Raw genomic sequence first — 20867 nt, forward strand, 5'->3', positions numbered from 1 at the left:
GATCCGAATCATCTTCCCAACTCATAAACTCTGTCTCCCAAGTTGTCCTCCCCTGCTTTACGTGAACAAGGTTTATTTATGATCATTCTTTGGAATGCTTATCACGTAAAGAGTTAAATAAACATCTAAGATGCTGTTGTCTTAACTAAAAAAAAGACCGAAAAATGTTAGCGACAATGAGTGCGACAATAGCCATGAGGTACGAATCATTTACCGTCTAAATGAGTGTGACAATAATCACGAGACTCCAATACCAAATTCCTTAAGTACAAACATGTCACCAAGTTGTGTTGCGCCCTTTGAGCAGGGTTGTGCTACGCCCTTAACCTAAGATATTTTAAATTGCGGGTTACAAATAAAAAGACCCCGTTAAGATCCGTAGATTCTGATCGGAGGGAAAGGGCGGGGGCCCGATTCGCACCGCCGATCTCAAGTCCGCGCGGGAACCAAAGGCGGGAGGAGAGAAAGACACAGGGGAAGGGTTTCTTCCTCACCAGACCACTGGCACTGCCGTTCTCCCAGCAATTGTGCTGCCCGGAGCTGCTGGCCATTTGCCGCCTGAATTCCCTCTTCTCTAACGAGGTTCCTTCTCTCCCTCTCGATATTTGTTGCGTCTCGAGAACAGAGGCCGGAGCACAGCCCCCAAGGCCCTCCCCCTCCCCTATCTGTTGCGTCTAGAGAAGACGGGCGTCACAGCCCTTAACCTCCTCCCTCCTCTCTCTGTCGCGTCTGGAGAAGAGGGGGCGTCGCAGCCTCCCTCTGATCATCTCCCTCCGCTCCCTACTGCGCCTGGAGAACGGGGGTTCTTCGCCTATGTGCAGGTAGAAGCCGGGAACGGGAGATGAATATCCGGACGCAATAGGTTTAGGTTTGTTCACCTACGTTTAGCGTTTGATGTGTGTTTCGATCTTCGCTCCTCATGGCCGCTGAAGTCGGTAGGGACTGCCGGCGGTGTTCTGTTTGTCTTCTTCTCGTCTATCCATTTTTTATGCAAAGCTTTCACGGGGCTTCTGTTTAATTCGGTGCTAGATGCTTAGCGGGGCGTGTATGTCGTGCATTCGACAGGTTGAAGATCGGATCTGATTCAGACGCTCGCCATAACCCGATCCACTCGCGGTCTACATTTTTAAACCATGCCCTAATCGGCCGGCCCAGAAACTTGACCCCGACACCGAGCCAAAGAAAAGAGCGGGAGAACCAGAGAGTGCCCGCAAGGTTGCGGGTGCGGCAGTTGCTTGTATCTGTGAGCCCTGTGTCTCTCCTTTCTCGTTCCCCCCCGCAGCGCAAACGCGAAAGTCCGGGCATCGGTAAGTACGTAGTTCGCTTCCTCAGGTGGTTCAGAAGCAGGGAATAGAAGGAAGAGAAAATGAGGAAGAAGGTCGACGAGCGGATTCGGACCCTAATAGAGAACGGCGTGAAGAAATGCCATCGCTCCATGTTCGTCATCGTGGGCGACAAGCACCATTACCAAGTACTTCCAACCCCTCATATACATTGGAATTTTACATTTATCATTCTGTACTTTTGGTTGATGCTGGGCGCGTAAAGTGGAGATGGTTGATGATGGATTGTTGCGTATTGTTAGATCGTCAATCTTCACCATATGATGCGTCAGGCGACGGTGAAGCCAATGACCTCAGTTCTTTGGTGCTACAAGAAAAACCTCCAACTTAGTAGGTAAGTATCAGTTTTGAAGTTTTAGCATATCGGAACCTGGGATAAGATCAGGTTTCCAACATGGCTTCGCTTTGTATTGGATTTTTGAAATATACTTGGCTAAGGTACTTGAGTGCGACGAGTGAACGCCAGTCAAGGTCCCATTGCGTAGAAGTACTGTTACAAAACTAGCTGCTACTGAGTCTATAAGAAGGACCCGATTTTGGCCGAAGAGGCGGAAACCGAAGGGACATCAAACTTCGAAACTCACAGAAGGCATTCTTTTGTTGCAATTCAGAACTTGGGGTGCAAGAGTGCGATGAATCGGTGGCCTGATGATGTTTGGTTCATGAGGGAGGTAATTTCCGTTAGCATAGTCAAACTAGCAAGGTAAGAAATAATTTGGTTTAGAGGGGAAAGACACTGAAACTATCACTGGCTTGTATATTTAGTGGCGTTATAGTTGACGTGATTACGCGAGGCGGTACGAAAGCAGCTGCCGTTATCACAAGCTCCTAAAAAGCTAAACCAACTTGCCTCCGTAGTGCTTCCGCTAGCAAATATATACGTATCTACATGTTGGATAAGATAACGTGCCTTCCATCTCTCTCCCTCTCTATCGCTCTCCCGCATTTTGATCTCTTTAGTTTGCAGCACTTGCTATAGTTAAAACAATATTCCAAACTATCATAACATTCTTTTCGTCGTGGTGGCAGAGTTATCAAATAGCAACGATACTTCAAGTGCTAAGAGTAAACACTTAAATAATTAAATAATTTAGGTTCATCTCCTGACAACCGGCTTGACAGCAATGAATTAGTTGGTACCAGATACAGCCAGATTTTTTCAGGTTCGTTCCCAAATTTGGAACGATCAACCATTCCTTGTTGTATAGGTGCATGGTTCAAGTTGGTACTTGAAGACATTCAACGCTTACAGAGATATTGACTCCCATTAATGCCTACTGTTGGAGCATTTTCTGGTTATCCATTTACTCTGGTGTTTTATTTTATGGCAGTCATCAGAAAAAGCGCATGAAACAGATTAAAAAAATGCGACAGCGTGGGCTGCTGGATGTTGAGAAGGAGGACTCCTACCTATTGTTTCTTGACAGTGAGAAGATACGGTATTGTTATTATTCTGAGACTGAAAATATTCTTGGAGGTACCTATGGCATGTGCGTCTTACAGGTTTGATACTTTGCTATGCCGTTTTAAAGTTCTCTATCTTTTGCTTCTGTTGAGATTTTAGAAGAACGTTAGTTTCTAGTTGGTGGATGAGCATTGAGCACAAGCCTTTGTGTGGGCTGTTGCATCCACGATCACATATGTAGAAACGGGATCGTTCCCTCTTCAATTGCAATATGTTCAAGAGGGTAGTTTCATGAAAATAGCTTGGCATATTTTCTCCATCAAGAATCCAGCCCTATGTGCACAAGCATGAAAACACAAGCTGTGTTTGGCTCATTCATGTTTATCCTGTAAAGTGCTCTTTGAATTCGTAAAATGGGATCGACAAACAAGCCATGAAAAGTTAGGCTTACAAGCATTTATGTTCAAATCCTATTTCTGCAACTGTCAACAATGCAATCGCAGAAAAAGGCCCATTTGAGCTTTGTTTCAGTTCAGAGGCTAACTAATATTCTTTAGAGAACATGGGTGTGGGTTGGTGCTTTCTTTTGTTTTCCTCAATCCTTGTGGAGGTACATGAGTTTGCATTTTCATGTTTGATGAGTTATAAGGTTAAATCTAGTGAACATTAACTGGTCCAACTCATTTAAGTGCTGACAATGCTTTAGAGTAGGTTGTCCTACTAAGTGCATCTTTATAGGCAGAGAAAAAAGAAAATTTGGCTTTAGGTATGAGTTTAGCCACTTGCTGGGATTTTATAGGCGGTAAGACTTGTTTGGTCAGTTGGGAGCTGAAGGCTTAGCGGAAGATGTATCAACTTCCTGAGAGACTTCTAGGTCTGCAAGCATCATATTTTAATGTGAACTCTTCTTACTCATTGTTGATTGTTATTTAACCCTGAAGGCCTGACCTAAACATTTTTCAGGATTTTGAGGGATTGACTCCAAACATCCTTGCAAGAACAATTGAAACTGTTGAAGGTGGAGGTTTGGTCTTGTTGCTTCTCAGTTCACTCACATCCCTTACCAGTCTCTATACGATGGTTATGGTCAGTATGTCTGCTTGTCAGGCTGCCCATTTTGCTTTTTTCTCTTTTTTATTTTTTTAGCATTTTTCTTGTAGAACTTCTTCCATAATATAGTTGGTGTATTTCTCACTTTTTTTATATTTTGTCACACTTTTCTTTGTTTTGCTGTCTATGTAGTATAAACTATAAAGTATAAACGTTAAAGTACTTTAAATGAGTCCGCATTGATGTTTAGGTTACGTAATATGGCAGAGCTGAAGAGGATTTATGTGATAAATCTGCACTTAAGTGTTTGTGGGAAATATCTTTTAAATAAGGAGATTTAATTGTCATAATATGTGAATGCGTAGAAAATGTGGATATTAAGACCGTTGGAGATTCATTTTTGTAATTGTTTACATTAAGTGAGATTCTTTTCAGCCTTAAATTTCCTGATTGGCACCTTTTGTTAAAAGCAATATTCCATAAAGAAACTGCTGAGATGTTGTAGTCTACTAAATCTTTTTTCTCCATCATGTCATTGGTTATCCTTCTTGTGGGTTGTGAATATGCAGCCCAAGATTGCTCACTTGATTTCAAATTTTTTTGGTGGTATCCATGGGAAAAAAATGATCCGTAACCATCCTATAGACTCATTAAGATTGTTTTTTATTGCTCTTTCGTAATTCATAATGCACATGTTGCTAGATAATACATGGTCAGGAAGCATCCATACATCTGGAAAACAATATATGCTAAAATTAAGCAGAATTTTACAAAGTCGGGGCCAAGAGCGTACTCATTTTCTTGTCATACAATTAAACTGACTACTGCTTTGGATGTCAAAAATATGTTTGATGAGAAAGGCCTGTTGGTTTGACAGTAATTTAAAGTTGAAATGGATGAACAAAAAGGGACTTTCATAAATGGCATAGACTGCAACACTGAAATTGAATTAATCTCGTCTGAAGTATGCTGGACAAAGCATTATTTTTGACATTCTCTTTGTTCCAGGATGTACATAAGAGGTTCCGCACTGAGGCCCACCCATGTGCCGCATCACGCTTCAATGAACGATTCCTTCTATCTCTTGCTTTGTGTGAAGCATGCATTGTTATGGATGATGAGTTGAATATTTTACCAATTTCATCCCATATGTGGTCAATAACTCCAGTGCCTGCACTTGAGGTAAGTTCCTAATGCAGCAGGAATTTCCAGTTGCTTGAGTTTTCTCTAAATATTTATAGGTTGTAGATTTACACATAGTGCATCATACATGTGCATATACATGTAATTATTATGCATGGGCACACATATCTCTTTTTATATACTCTTTAATCATGTGAAATTGCTGGCTAGCGGCTGGTTTCTTGGATTAATGGTTGTACACAGTTATGATTTCTACACTGATGTTTGATTGTTTGTCTTTGTTAACAACTCTCATACTTCTTGATCATATCTATCAGCTGTCAATTCAACATCTAGCTTTTTTTTTTGCAATGCACACTGTCTCATGTTTTTCCTTGTAAAATTCTTGAAAAGCTTGTATGGTGGCAAGTATGTATGAAAGTACGTATGGTCTATTCAAAATTAGTGTGATTGACTTTGTGGTCACTTGTCAGCATGTTAACATCCAAGTGATTATCAAAAATTTGTTAAGCCCATCTGCTGCAATGTGTGTGAATCTGCTGGCATCTGACCTGTTGACACTTCAGGTCCTTGATTGCCAGTAACCTAGAAATCCAGCAACTATTATCTGGCTGTCTGTAGACATATATTTGTGTGCATAGTTGATACTCCTTTTTTGTTGTATGACAAGCTTTGTTTTCTTGAGCATGGTTGGAACCAACTAACCTGATAAGGTCGCCTCTGTCATTTATATCGCTTTTGTTATGATGTTCTCATATATGATATATATATATATATCTTCTTTAAAGTTTAAACCTCATACTCTTTTGCAGGGTCCTGGAGGCTTGTCAGAATCAGAGTTGGAATTGAAAAATCTAAAAGAACAGCTCCATGATGACTTTCCTGTTGGACCTTTGATAGGAAAATGCCGTACTTTGGATCAGGTGTGTTTCATAGTTATGGTTGTAGCCTGTTGTTTCAAGGAGGTAAAGATAAATATTTTCCCCATGTAAGGAGTTACGGTATGTATTCAACAGGGCAAAGCTGTTATTAGTTTCCTTGATGCAATTCTGGAGAAGTCCTTGCGGATGACTGTTGCTTTAACTGCTGCTCGTGGTCGTGGCAAATCTGCTGCTCTTGGACTTGCAATCGCAGGGGCAGTTGCTGGCGGGTAATCTTCTCTCTAGGGATTGTAGTACGCATGAGTACATGTATTCAGACACATGCACACATATTTGTGGGCCTATTTTCCTATTAACTGAAAAGGTGGTTTTTTCAGGTACTCAAATATATTTGTCACTGCGCCTAGTCCGGAAAATTTGAAGACTTTGTTTGAATTTATTTCTAAAGGATTAGAAGCGTTGGATTACAAGGTGGATGACTGTTACTGGTGGCCTGTCCTGAAATATTTGTTATTTTTTGTTTCCGATATTTTATATGATGGGAATTCTTTTGTTGTGTACCTACTTGCTGTCCAAACTTTTCCCTCAGTTCGCTTGAGACTCTGTTTGGTGAATGGTTGATTTATATTGTGTTTTACACCTATGACATTGTCTAGATAATTGAACCCTATCTAAACCGCTCTAACATCCTGCCGTATGATATGTCCATAGCATATCTTTACACTTGGTTTTTTATGGGGAATTGAGCTACTGACTACTGAGCCACTGTATTAGGATCTTTATCTTGGGAGATTTCCAATGCCTTATAAGCTGATTTTTTTTCGGTCGTTCTTGTTGTGCCAATTGCGTAGAATTGGTTGACACTAAATATTATTAGTTTTTTGGGTCTATAACAGATGCAGTCGATTACAAGTGATGTTAAACTCTCACTTGAGTTTGGTGTTATTGGGTCATATATTCATTAGTTCAGTCTCATAAACAATTTTTTTTTTTTGCTTTCGCATGTGCAGTTTCTAATTTCTGCTTTTATATGAAAAGATGCATGTGTGTATGTGGCTATTCGCCCACACCCAAGCTTTCTGAAATTGCTTTGCACCTTTAGACATACATGACTTAGACACAGATTTCATACTAACTTTTCTGCCATAATCATTATTGATCTAGAATATGCCTGGCGAGTATTATATTAGAAAATTCTCAGCGAAGACTATGTTTATGTCAAATACTGCTTTATCATGTATTGGAAATGCTATTGACATTTAAAGTATCATAACATTGCATCAAGTTATTACAAGTTGGAAAGGAATTGTCGGGAAAAAAAAATCTGTAAAACAGTTGCCCCCATTTGCATTTTTGCAATCAGTGGCATTTTTATGTGTACGGAAAAATCAAATGGCTAGCTGATTTTTGTGTGTGACTTCTTGTCCTAATCAGTAATCAGAACATGAAACATCGTTGAATTGAGATTTTAGTGCTGAACAGTGATTCTTTGCTTTTCTTGACTTACAGGAGCATACTCATTATGAGTTGATTCGAAATCCGGACTACAAGAATGCAACCACACGAGTAAATGTTTTTAAGCAACATAGGCAGACAATTCAGGTATTGTATAAGATGCTTCTAGGTTCCTGTACTGTACATGTATATATATATGTACACACACACACAGAAGGAGAGAGAGAGAGAGGTTGGATAAGATGCCAGGTTCCTATATGTGTCTATGTGCTACTTTCTGCTAGGCCTGGCAAAACATAGTTGTGCTTTGAGAAATCTAACCCTGTAGATAAGCATTATCGTGGACCACACTTGAAAAAGTTTGAGTTTTTAATGATGAACTTTTGGTTGAATGTGTATCATTGATTTATCACCTGTAAGGAAACACATGTAAGTATCAATCAAACTTCAATATTACCTAGTTTGATACATGTATTTCAATTTCACAACATGATAAATACATCTAGCGGATGGTTTTTTTCAATTACTTGTCTATTATTAAAAAAAAAAAAACCATCCGCTAGATGTATTTATCATGTTGTGAAATTGAAATACATGTATCAAACTAGGTAATATTGAAGTTTGATTGATACTTACATGTGTTTCCTTACAGGTGATAAATCAATGATACACATTCAACCAAAAGTTCATCATCAAAAACTCAAACTTTTTCAAGTGTGGTCCACGATAATGCTTATCTACAGGGTTAGATTTCTCAAAGCACAACTATATATATATATATATATATATATATATATATATATATATATATATATATAATGTATATATGGGAGTTCTATGCTGCTGTATTGGATGTTGCTGAATGACTAAAATTAAAAAATTATCACCAAAAAACAGCCATCTCAGGAGCATTAGCAATAGTTTATGATGCAGCAATGGTTCATGATGTTTTTAACAATGATTTATGGTGTTTTTAACTTTTTAGCAACAGTTTTTAAATGTTTAGCTATCCGACACTTGGCAGCATAGAGTTCTCCTTTGCTTGCAGCCAGATGTTGCTGGATGGTTAAATATTTAAAAGCCGTAGCTAATGCACCATAAACTGTTGGTATAACATAAACCATTTCCAGTGCTTCCATTCCATGGTGTTTTTACTGATGGTTTTCAAATATTTTGTTATCTGGCATATATATATGTATATATTTTGTTATCTGGCATATATATATGTATATATATGTTTCTGTATGGCGGATAATTAAAAAATAAAAATCTGTCACTAAAAAATAGCCATCACAATGCAACAACAGTTCATAGTGTTTTTAGAAATGATTCATGGTGCTTTTAGCAATGAATTTTTAGATTTTAACTATTTGGCAACATCCAGAACACGGTAACATTGTATATATACATATATACATATATATATATATATATATATATACATATATATATTTTGCTTTACAATTTCTGTGCAGACAATTGATTTATGGCTTTTAACAGTATATACAACCACAAGACCATGAAAAGCTTTCTCAAGTTGAGCTTTTGGTTATTGATGAAGCTGCTGCAATTCCTTTACCAGTTGTGACATCTTTACTTGGGCCATACATGATTTTCCTCTCATCGACAGTCAATGGGTATGATAAGCATTTGTTACTAAAGTTTTGTTATCCATTTAATTGGTTATTGTCTAATTTATTGTTATTGTGTTGTGAACATTTGAACCTTATTTGGGTTCCTTTTTTCAAATATCTCTTCCTTTTAGTTGGTTGGGGGTTTGATGCAGCTGGGGTCTGTGAGATTCCCTGATTTAATTTGAGTTTGTTTTCCTGCTTGAAGTTATGAAGGCACTGGTCGGTCCTTATCTTTGAAGCTCTTCAGTAAATTGGAAGCAGAGAATCATTTGCTGGCTAAGAAAGATGACAAATCATTGTCTGGTTAGTAATTCTAAATTGTATCTTATGTTATGTATGAGTGTCATGCATATCTCTTTCTGCGTTAACATAGTAAAGCAGGAACCTTCTCATCTAATGAATGTTCTTGATATTGGATGCATAAAGATGGAAGTAAGAAAAGTTAGAATGTTATACTTGACAGTTAGTTTTTGTAATCGCATGTGAAGCTATTCAAAATCAGTATATCTATAATGAAAGTGTTGAAATTGGTATTGTGAGCGTAAGCCTGCTATGGATTACCTTTGTGAAGCCATAAATAAACAAAAGTGGCTATTAGAGAGCATCTCAAGGGTATAAGTTACATACTTATATGGCAGACTATCGATGAGAGATGGATTTGTAACTGCATTATGATGTTCGCCTCGCCAACATTTAAAAGTGGAGACGTGAATAGGAAATTATTGCACTATATTGAGATATTGGGTAGTTAAGCTGGACATGCAAGATGTCACTTGCAAAGAGCTGTAAATATATGATAATGCCGAAAAAGACATGGAATGATGGAAATTGGAAAGAAATGTAGACGTCCAAAATAGGACAACAAAGACTAGGTATCTTCTAATTAAATCTATCTTTTTTGTGGTTTATCTTTTATAATTATTTTGCTTATTTCTTGCTTTCTTAGACTGTTTTGTTATATTTAGATATATGGGGAGTAGGTTTGGGAGTGATTGCCCAAACCTCAAAATTTTGAAGTTAAAATTCTCAGTTAAACATGCAGTGCAAGTGGATATGGCAGAAACTGCTGCGTCTGTCAACAAATCCATGCCAAGAAGAGAAATAATAGGCTGGAGGATAAACAGGTTGGATGACCTTGGATATGTTGATACAATATGCCCCTGAGATAGAGTTAGTAAACTAATATACACTTGTTTCTTACGTTAATTTTCTAATATATGCTAATTTTATGATATATGCATTTTTCACTTTCTAAACAATTGGGAAAGCATAAATAGAAAAGCATAAAATGCAGGTTGATCCCAAAATCTTGGAGCACTTGAATGTATTGAATGCATGGGTTGATGAAGAACCTGCTGCTGTATTTCAGTAGGAAAATATATACTAATGGACACTGAAAGTGCACAAGAGGCCAGTATGTGTTGGAGTGACATGGAATTTGAAGGAGAAACTGGAAAAGAAGAAGATATGTTTAGAAGTTTAAGCTGAACAGATTGATCATGAATGTGAAACTGTTGATTGTTAGTTAGCTACTATATTATTTTTATCTATGAGACTATGACCCTTTTCCTTTTCATAAAAAAGGAAAAATTTCTTTATTTTTCTTGATTTCCTTATTTTTTCTGTGCTTGTCTGATTTTACTGTTTGATTTCATATTTTCTAAATTACAAAAATAATTTTTTACTCATTAGGTTATTCTACATTGCGCATCTAACGATTGGTCTGACTGGTGTGCATTACTTTGCACACTTTATATCATTGACAGATATGCTTCTGTTTCTGTGATGGGTAATCATGTTTCTTAGCCTTCTGATGTAATCCATTATGATGCTTTACAGATTTTGTTCATAAACATGGACAAAAGAACTTTGTTGCTGAGATCTGATGTGCTTGTTTTTTTTTAGGTTCACTTTTCAGAAAAATAGAGCTGAATGAATCTATTAGATATGCTGTAAAGGATCCAATCGAAAGCTGGCTTCATGGGCTTCTTTGCTTGGATGCTACTAACCAGATCCCACGTCTAAATAGTAGGTTGGTATGGAATATATTACTTATTATTGCCGAATGATTGATTGCTTATGCCTCTTTTTTTTTTTTTTTGGGGTCTCTTGTTCTAGTGGATTGCCTCCTCCAAGTGAGTGTGATCTTTACTATGTGAATCGGGATACACTTTTTTCTTACCACAAAGAAAGTGAAATATTTTTGCAGGTAATGTAACAATACTAGATTGTTTTGTTTAAAGAATTTTTTATGCTTTTTCCTTGATTTATTTATTTTTATGCTTATGTTACCTTTTTTGTTTCTTCTGCAGAGGATGATGGCTTTATATGTCTCATCTCACTACAAAAACTCTCCAAATGACTTGCAGTTGATGGCAGATGCCCCTGCTCACCATTTGTTCGTAATGCTTGGTAAGTTTGGTTTGCAGTTCGCTGCTTTTGGTATTCAGTTTCTCGTGTTTCATTTCTCACTCATGGTATTTTTACAGGTAAAGTGGATGAATCTAAAAATCAACTTCCTGATATTTTGTGTGTTATCCAGGTTGGTAATTTGGTTGTGGTAACATGGTAGTTGTCATAAGCTTATTTTGTACAGCATTTGCTTTCAAGATAAATGAAGTGAAGTATTTAATGACAAGGCATTTCGTGTGGATGATTTAATGGATCTATTCAGTGAGAAAGCAGTGTCTGTGAATCTATTTAATCATTCAGTGAATGAGCATTTTAATGTTTTTGATGGTATAGACTGGCAATTTCTGTTGATTGCATATACTTTAATTTTGAGTTAGGCGGGGATGATTTTTCATTGTAAGTGTGACTGTTATTTTCATGGAAGACACTTTAGTTTCACATACCTTGCTAAAGGGTTCTTTCATTTTTCTACTTCCATAAACTGAGCTATTCACAGGAAGATGTTTGGCATTTTTCAACTTCTCAAATGATATATAGTGTTATAAAGTGGAAGTAAAAGCATCAACCTTGGAATTTCGATGAGCAAAGTGTAGTTTTGCCTTTTTTTCTTCTGGAGTTCAATTCTATTAATATTCAAGGGATAAGCCTTGGTTTAAATTATTTGTTACCTTATTCAGTGGTACATTACACAACTTTCAGGATTTTCTTGGTTATCTGTGTTAGTTTTCATACTATGTGCTAATTTAAGATCTTACTTGGAATTAGGCTGGTGGAGAGTGGTTTACTCATTTTAGATAGGCCTCAGATGATTGGTCCCATTTTCAAAGAAAGCATGACCTGTGTTGGACAAGTTCTGTTAGCCACTTAGCCTCTTCTGAGTCGGCTAGTTTTAATGACATTGACCTGGCCAAGTTGATGATTGATAAATGACTTTCTAGTTCCTAGTTTAAAGGATGTGCCTATAACTTTCCTCGCCTTCTCCAGTTGAGCAACTCATCTGCTGTATTGAGATCCTCTTTCATGTTCCCCTAATACTAAATGCATACTCTGTCCTGTTAAAGTCCAGAATGTGTCTGTGCTTGACATGGACTTGATGTATCTGGTAAGCTATTAATATATTGTGCAAACATCAAGTTTATTCTTACGTTGTGCTCAATAAGTTAGTAGCTATCATGTGTAGAAACTTTCAAGAGAAGTCACCTTAAGTTAATATTGGTTATGTCATTCTGGATCTTAGGAATGTACAGAAAATAAGATGATTATTGATCATCATAGTCCATTGTTCTCTCGTGCATTCTCAAGCAAAACCTAGGGAGGAGATGATGTTTTTGTTTTAATAGAGAAAATATTTACCCTGCCATATAGGTTCCTGGATTCTCTTTATCCTCAGTATTGCTTATATCTAAACTACAAGCCCTGCAGTTTCAGGCATGAAAATCATCCTTTTTTCAGTCCAATTCTCTCTCTCCGCCCTCTTGGATGGGAATTGGTGGTACCTATATCTGACCTCTAGACCCTGCTCTATCAAGCACTTAAAGTAAGAAAAATAAATAAATTAAAAGTTGAAAATGACATATAATAACAAAATCTGAAATTATATATATGTCATGAATATGATGGTTCTCACGTGGCCTGCCACCTATGGCATTGTGAGTACTTGTACATGGGCTGCATTAGGTATATTAGAGATGCCATCAATGGGTTGACTGTTCTTAGTGGACTGAGGCTGTCCCAATAGTTGTTTGCGGTTGCATATGCATTCTGGAAGTATAAATGTATAGTTCTTTGCTCATGTGTTTCTGCTTGCAGTATAATAATTTTGTTAAGAAATGTACTGGTGGTATCCTTCATAAAATTTAGAGATACTCATGTTCATGTACAAACATCTTGAAAATTGTTTGGTGGTATCTTTCATAAAATAGAGATACTCATGTTCATGTATAAACACTGTGAAAATTGTTTTTATATGCATCAAGCTTACTGATTCTTCAGTTTAGTTGGAAATTGTTTTTCATGGTTAACCAATTGTGATTTCCAATAGGTATGTCTTGAAGGTCAAATTTCTCGAGAATCGGTCATTAAAAGCTTAAGTCATGGCAGCCAACCTTCTGGAGATCAAATTCCTTGGAAATTCTCTGAGCAATTTCAAGACAATGCTTTTCCCAGTCTTTCTGGAGCTCGAATTGTTCGTATTGCTGTCCATCCAGACATAGTTGGGGTATCTATCTTATTTTGATGTACATTATCAATGTTAATTTTATTCACTTTCTGAAATTTTCTTATTGTTTACTTTTGATATTTTTGTAGTCTAGATATGGCTCTGCTGCTGTGGATCTTGTAACCAGGTATTCTCTTGCGAGTTAATTGTTTCCTTGTACTGACATGTTCCTGAAAATTTCATGAATGTGGGATTCTGTTTGTTCATTTTTGTTTTAATGCTTGCCAGCTTGTTGCTGACTGTTCCTTTCACATGGTTGTCAAAGGCATGGGGTGCAACCTTTTACTTTTTTTGAAACTTTCGTGCCTCCATAATTCTTGGATGGTAGAGAACCTTATTTTTTGTTTAGTGAAGTTTTAACATCTATGATTTGTCCATTTATTAAAAGGACATAGCCATAAGTGTTACTTTAACATGGCTTTTCTTGTGGTTTTTCTGGGTAGTGTTTCCCTCAAAAAAACTGTTTAGTTTTCTAAGAAAAATCTTCTAGAAATATGAGGCTGTGAAAAGTCGATAAAGTAAATCATTGTTATTTTTAGTGGCGTGTTAATCCAAAAAATAGCAGCATTAAGGAATCAACCGAAATATTGCTGAAAACTAGATATAACTATGTTCTTGGATAGCTATATTTTGAAAATATTGCTAAAAATGAAATATCTCAGTGCTATCGGGCTGTTTTCCTTTTGTGAAAGAATCCTTTGTTTATATTAAGTTTTATATTTTCCATATTTTGTTACTTCCTAAGTTTCAGTTTTTTTTTTTTTTTTTTTGAATATCAGTACTTTTGGAAGGAAGTTTGTAAAAGCTCAAAATAATTTATTCTGTTACTTCTTTATATAATTATAATTTTTTGGACTCGTGAGCTTTTTCCAAGAAATACATTCCTTTAGAAATTTCCTAAAAACAAAGTAAAGAATATAAAGAGATGTGGTTAAAGTATATATCATAACAATATATATTGCAATATTTATGTTAAAGCTGCTATCAAGGTCCTCAACTTTTCAACTCAACCTGTCTCCCCAACCAATATGATAATATTCTGAAACTATTTTGAAGGATCATATGTTTGACGTGCAAAAATGACGCCAGTCTTTCATATTTGAGAAGTTTGAATGATTTGTCTTTAGCAACATCCGACTGATTTCTCCTGGTTGTGGAAAGCAGCGATGATTGCAAAATTCCTCCAGCACTAAACATTATTCCCTTGCTATGTTGTATGTGGGAGGCCCATTTTCCTGCTTGATCATTGATCCGGCTTTTAAGGATCTGCAAGAACCTTGTGCAAATCAGAGGTGCAATAGTTGATGTGAAATAGAAAAAGGTTTTAGTCTTGGTAATTTTTGTTTTTACTTGCATGATTGGGAAGATGTTAGAAGAAGTAATGGAAGCTCTTATTGAGTTCAAGGTGAAGGGCTTGCTGTCGATAGGTCCTTTGGTTCATCCTGGCTCATGAGCCTTCACGTGTATGTCAGAAAGATAAATAGACAAATTTGTTTGGATGGCCTACAAAATTGTTTTAGCTTGCTACAAAGCAATTACAAATAAGAAAAATTTACCAATTAAAAGTAAGAAAATTGCATTACTCAACTGTTTGGGTTTGTAGAATGATGCTTAATGTTTTAGTTTGTAATATACCAATGCATCTGGTAGGATAGTATTACCAATTATGCAGAAAACAAATCCAAAAAATCCAATGAGTTCATGAGAATGGAATTGCTGCATTGAAGCTATCTATGTGCCGAAACAGTTAAAAGCAGCTAACGTCTAGCTAATGTTCTTTAGATACAATCATGTATAATCATATATACATGCATAGTTCCATAAGAGAAATGGACTATCGTTGGAATTGAGAACCAACCAGCCCAAGGATGTGATGGACACATAGAAACAGTCATATTACCTAAAGCCACGAGTGTTCTTGCTGAGGACTTGGATTATTTACAACACATTGATATAGTGATTTTTAGTAAGCTAAATCATGTAGTAGATATTGATGTCTTACTAGTCCAAAGTGCCTCTAGGCCCTAAGCACTCACATTTTCAGCTAGGTGGGCGTCTAGTTGCCCAAGTAAAAATAAAATTTCCAAGTAAAAATAAAAATTTTCTCCTATTTTTACCCTTTTTCTTCTGTTTTTTTGCTTTTTCTTGTTTTTGTTTTTTTCTTCTCTTTCTCATCCATTTTTCTTCATTTACTGTTTTTGGCCTGCCTAGGTGCGAACTAGGCCTTTTTGAATGTCCATTGCCTAGGCCCGATTAGTGCCTTCAACTACTAAGATTCATGTTCACAATCATTATTGCTCATGAATTCTTTATAATAGAGAGTCTCACCGCAGAATAATAGTTTGCCTGAGGTACATAAGCAAGTAATTCCATGTCAAGATATTTACTGTCTTCTTTATTTTCTCCACCGGCATATTTTTTGTCAATGCAGATATTATGAAGGGCAGTTGACCAACATCAGTGAAGCAGAATGCGATGATCCAAAGTATGATGAATTCGAGAATGCGTCTCTTAAAGTTACAGAAGCTGCAGAAAAGGTAATTGGAAAAATAATGTTTGCAAAGCATGATCCAGTCTCATTTTGGACAGTTATTTGGTGTTGGCTTGTGTGCATTAGCTTACAGTTTTTAAGAGCCTATATTTTTGCTTTTATCTACCTATTGATTCTAAAGTTTAGTATTATAGTTGTAGCCAGCAATCACACTAGCATCCTTACCATGATTTTCCATAAGTTCAGTTTGTTTCTCTGTTCCTTCAATGAGAATATTTTTTTTCCTTTTTTATGGTTCTATACTTTTCAATTTCTGACCTTTTAGATAATGTTGTTTTTTTCCTCCCTGGCTTGAGAAAAAGCTAGAAATATGCCTGTTGTGTTGAAAAACCAAGGCACGGCAACCTAGCCACTCAATCTGATTGCTATGCTGTTTTCATAAAGGTTGCAGGAAATATCATGGTGGATCTGGTCCCTGGTCATGTAACTGTTGGTATTTAGTACCAATTTTCTAATGTCATCTTTTTTTGGGACAAATTTTCTTCTATCCAAAGAGTGGCTTTAGCATAGGAGTCACCTATGGTGCATGGTTTTTCCATCTTGGTGAACACATACTCTAGAAGCTGCTGTGGTTTGTGGTTTTACTTGATCTTATTTTGACATCATCCTCCTGATCGACTAGATTTTACTATATGATTATGCCCATCAGCAGAGGAAACTAGATCCTGGCTAGTCTTAGGTAAAAGTGTAAAACTAAGAAGTTTGAGTTCACTAAACTGTTGTATTGTATGATTTTCATTAATAAGTATTTTGTGCTGGTTAGCTAATGTTTCCCTACGATTTTGCTGATATACGAAACATTATATCCAACATCTGGCAGGTTTCTTTGCTTGACGAAAGCATAAAACGAAGAGCCAACCTTCCACCGTTGCTTGTGCATGTTCAGGAGAGGCGTCCGGAGAAACTTCATTACCTTGGCGTCTCTTTTGGCCTGACTTGGGGTCTCTATGGTTTCTGGGCAAAAAACAAATTTGCGCCCTTCTACATTTCCCAGATTCCAGTTACTCTTCTCTCTCTCTCTCTCTCTCCCCCCCCCTCCGCATTCCTTTTTCTAAGTTATTGTATGTTAGACCTGAGCAGTACCTGGTTGTTTTTTGGTGAATCAGAATGCTGTGACTGGTGAGCATACCTGCATGATGCTTAGGCCGCTAAATACTGATGATGTTGAACTAAATGGGGCAAATGAGTGGGGCTTCCTTGATCCCTTTTATCAAGGTTGGGAAGTGCTTTTGATTAAATGACTCTTTGGGTTATTGACACTTCAAGGCTGTAACTTATATGGTTGCTATTTCCAGATTTCAGGCAAAGATTTATCCGTCTATTAGGATCTAGCTTCCGCTCTCTACATCCAGCTCTTGCTCTGAGGTATGGATTGAATAAATTTGTTTCCTATTTTTGCTTGTCATGTGATGTAATGATGCTAATCTTTTCATGCACAGGATTTTGGAACCCAGGGTTGGTGCCAAGAAGGATATACGTGCAGAGGCGAAAGAACCCACAAGCACCTCAAATGGAGTTTTGGGGCTAGAGGCTACAACATTGACCCCATATGATATGAAACGGCTGGAATCTTATACTGACAACCGTATGGACTTTCATTTGGTGGGGTTCTCTTTCACTTGTTCTTTATCATTTAGAAATTGGGAACGATCTACCAGTCTTTATAGGTCATGGATTTTGAAGCTAACCTGCGAAAATATCCTAACTTGTATAGGCATAGCCAATCTATTATTTGATTTAAGATGTCACTCTACTCAACATATCAAGCTACCAAAGTGCTCTGGTTTGAGTGTCTTGATGTTTTTTCCTAACCAGTCTTCTTCACATCATTTTTTTTTTTCTTGAAATGGGGGAAGGACATGCATGCATGCTTGTGCATGAACTTAGGCAGGCTAGAAATAAATAAATAAATAAATAAATAAATAAAAAAAATATATATATATAGAGAGAGAGTGCTCTTGCACATATGTCCAGAAACCATGCAATATTTCTTATTCGATAGAAAAAAGCTACATGCTTGTTTAGTAGAAATCAGGATTTGAATCATGTGACTGGGGGCACACATATGTAGCTGTTGTTAACCTTAAGAGGTAATGGCAAAATTTTGCCAAAACTTCATGAAAAATCATAATTTATATCTGAATGTCCAAAAGCCTGATTGCTTAACATTTTTATCATATGTTTGGCCAACGAGATATTATATCAATGATTTCTAACAGGTTGAAGTGGCTGCTCCTGGTGTACTGTAAACGATAGCCTTACTGTTGTGAACTAAATTATTCTCAATACATCTATCAGTTTGTTGGAGAAGCTACATTTATGATTTCTAATAGTGTATTCTCTCTCAGTTCTTGATATGAATGAATAGATCTATATATACTTGCGTGGTTACAAATTCCTTGATTTTTTTGCCCTTTTTTCATGCCTTTTTGATGATATACATTTGCCACTGCAAGTTGATTCCATGCATTGTTTGCTAATTGCTTTTGGGTATATGTTCTAGCTCTGGAAACTTCCACATTGCATTTTCATTTGTTTCTCAAGTCATTGTTATTCACTGTTCTATGATTGCATTTGTATGGTGTCAGATCTTGGATCTTGTGCCTGTGCTTTCTCATCTATTTTTCGGTAGCAAGCTTCCAGTAGAACTGGATTACATTCACAAGATTATTTTGCTTTGCATTGGCTTACAGAACCAGGATTTCACTTATGTCAAGGTTAGTTTCAGTTACTTGCTCTTGTAGGATATATATGCGAAAGTGTTTTATTTGCAACTGAGCTCCTATCTTGGTTATGTAGGGAGTGCGGATTCCTCTGCCTTGTAGAGAAGGTCATAGGTTTGCAAAGGAGGTGCAGCTATCCGGAGAACAAATTACTGCAAGCATTTTTAAGGTTATGACCAGGATATACCGCTATCTTTATGGACTTGCAACAAAGGAGGTTGAGTCGACCCTACCTCGGCTAAGAGAGGTGAGTGTGTGCATCTCAGTTTAATCTTTAAGATGCTCTTTGTCACAATAGGTGCATGCACCTTAGATTTTTTTCATGCCTCATTTACTTAGCTAACTTAGTCTGTTGGCTACTAAGTGTCGAATGTGGTGTCCATAGTTCCTAAAGGAACCAAATTTTTATTTCCATTTTCCAAAATTAATAATTCTGCATAGATGATGACTCCCTTGTTTCTAGAGTATTCTGAATTATGTCAGTGTATGTGGCTCTGCAGGTTGTTATGCTTCCTGATAGCAGATCTGTGGAGGATGATCTCAATGATGCAGCCAAACAAGTTGTTGTAAGTGGTGATGCTCGTCTGGTTTTTTCTACTGTTTCCATGGGATAATGCATCTGATGCGTACCTTTCTCATTCCACTGTTTGTAGACTGCCAGGCCTTGCTAGCAATGCAAATCCATTAGCGCCATCTGATGAAATCTTTGACATTCGTAAAATGAATAGAATTGATGTGACCATTGAAAGTTGGTTATTAAGTGGCAACTAATCATAGAAATGCTCTGATATGAAATGACTGTTCTGCTTTTTTATTTCATGTTTTGAGGTACTTTAGCATGTAACCTTTTGCCATGTGTTTTGCAGGAGAAAATGAACAAGGAAGAACAGGATTATTTGCTGAATCCTGATATGCTAAAGCAGTATGTAATTGTCGGTCAGGAGAATGAGATTGAGGCAGCACTGTTGAAAGGCCAAGGGAAGATCTCTTCTAGTGGCGTCGTGAGTGTCAAATCCAGTAGAAGGAAGGAGGAGAATGGGAAAGTTAAATTTAAAAATGGTAAAAAAAGGGAAAATGATAGAGGAAAATTTAATCCTAAAAAAAGGAAAGTGTGAGAGTTTTCCTTTGAGGAATTTTTGTTTAGGTTTTCCCTTCAAAGAGTTTCACCTATCACTTTTGCCTCTTGCTTCTTATCATTGCAAAAGGCTAGATGCCATGGCTGCGGCCACTTGAAATTTTTGTATTCAATTTTGAATTTTGATGAGTTAAAATATGAACGAGTTTATTCCTTGTGGAATTTCACCCTGTAAATACGAAATTGCTTTTTATAGCTGACTTCTCTGTACTTCATACTAAGCAAAATGTGTAATAAGAAAGGATCCAAACGGCTTCTATTTGATTATACAAGTAGGATTGGTTGATTTTATGGTGCTGTCCTGCCTGATGCAGAATCTTTGTTTTCCTACGTCTGGGTAAAACGGGCCTCATACAAAAAATGATGGTTTGACTGTCAAATAGATGAATATTTCCTTTCTGTGCTGGACAAAAAATGTGGGAATATAGAGACAGTTGTTACTTTGTGGTTGCACTATCTATTTTCCATTGTTTCCGTTCTTGTTTATTAATATTTCATTTTATTCCTTCGTCTGCATCACTTCTCCGTTCCATTCTGTAATTTAGAAATGCAACTGGGTTTCCTATTTCTTGGGTGATGATAAGTGTCCCCTTTAACCGAGCTGGCATGTTTCTGAATCAAGCCAGCTGTTCCTCTATTTGCAGTTGTGGAGAGCAGCGTGGTGCCAATCTGAGGCATGGTTTTATGTTAGTGCCTGTTCCCCACTGGCCTGCCTTCAAATGGTGCCACGATAAAATACAGGCTGGGTCGGCCCACAGTGCTTTGAAATTCACAGCACCTCGGCCAAGGTAGTTCAGCTGAAGTCGGACAGGCATCGTCTCCAGCAGGGCGGTTCTGACGAATAATGTATGCTTGTGACTTCCGATTTCTTCGTAAAGCATGAACATCGATTGTGCAAGTGTTTGGGTGTCTGCGAT

General features: G+C 37.1%; 1 protein-coding gene across 4 annotated transcripts; it reads left to right on the forward strand.

Annotated features, from left to right (window-relative positions):
* Positions 1 to 310: 310 nt before the first annotated feature.
* On the forward strand, positions 311 to 20241 carry LOC116256025 (RNA cytidine acetyltransferase 1-like). 4 transcript variants are annotated; one of them, XM_050078190.1, is made up of 27 exons: positions 311 to 582; positions 1030 to 1471; positions 1586 to 1677; positions 2675 to 2846; positions 3712 to 3834; positions 4807 to 4980; positions 5754 to 5864; positions 5958 to 6091; positions 6200 to 6293; positions 7332 to 7424; positions 8778 to 8914; positions 9117 to 9214; positions 10817 to 10943; positions 11030 to 11120; positions 11224 to 11323; positions 11401 to 11453; positions 13365 to 13541; positions 13631 to 13668; positions 15973 to 16078; positions 16913 to 17092; positions 17199 to 17307; positions 17388 to 17457; positions 17532 to 17694; positions 18681 to 18809; positions 18892 to 19062; positions 19316 to 19381; positions 19682 to 20241. In XM_050078190.1, exons 2-27 carry the CDS (start codon positions 1367 to 1369, stop codon positions 19928 to 19930), a joined length of 3162 nt encoding a protein of 1053 aa, XP_049934147.1. In that variant the 5' UTR covers positions 311 to 582; positions 1030 to 1366; the 3' UTR covers positions 19931 to 20241. The 4 variants fall into 4 exon arrangements, with proteins under 4 accessions (XP_049934147.1, XP_031488014.1, XP_031488015.1 ...); XM_031632154.2 differs by having other exon boundaries at positions 1066 to 1471; XM_031632155.2 differs by lacking the exons at positions 311 to 582; positions 1030 to 1471; positions 1586 to 1677 and having other exon boundaries at positions 2678 to 2782.
* The last annotated feature ends 626 nt before the right edge of the window (positions 20242 to 20867 follow it).

The sequence above is a fragment of the Nymphaea colorata genome, chromosome 6 (genome assembly GCF_008831285.2).
Source record: "Nymphaea colorata isolate Beijing-Zhang1983 chromosome 6, ASM883128v2, whole genome shotgun sequence".
Taxonomy (NCBI): domain Eukaryota; kingdom Viridiplantae; phylum Streptophyta; class Magnoliopsida; order Nymphaeales; family Nymphaeaceae; genus Nymphaea; species Nymphaea colorata.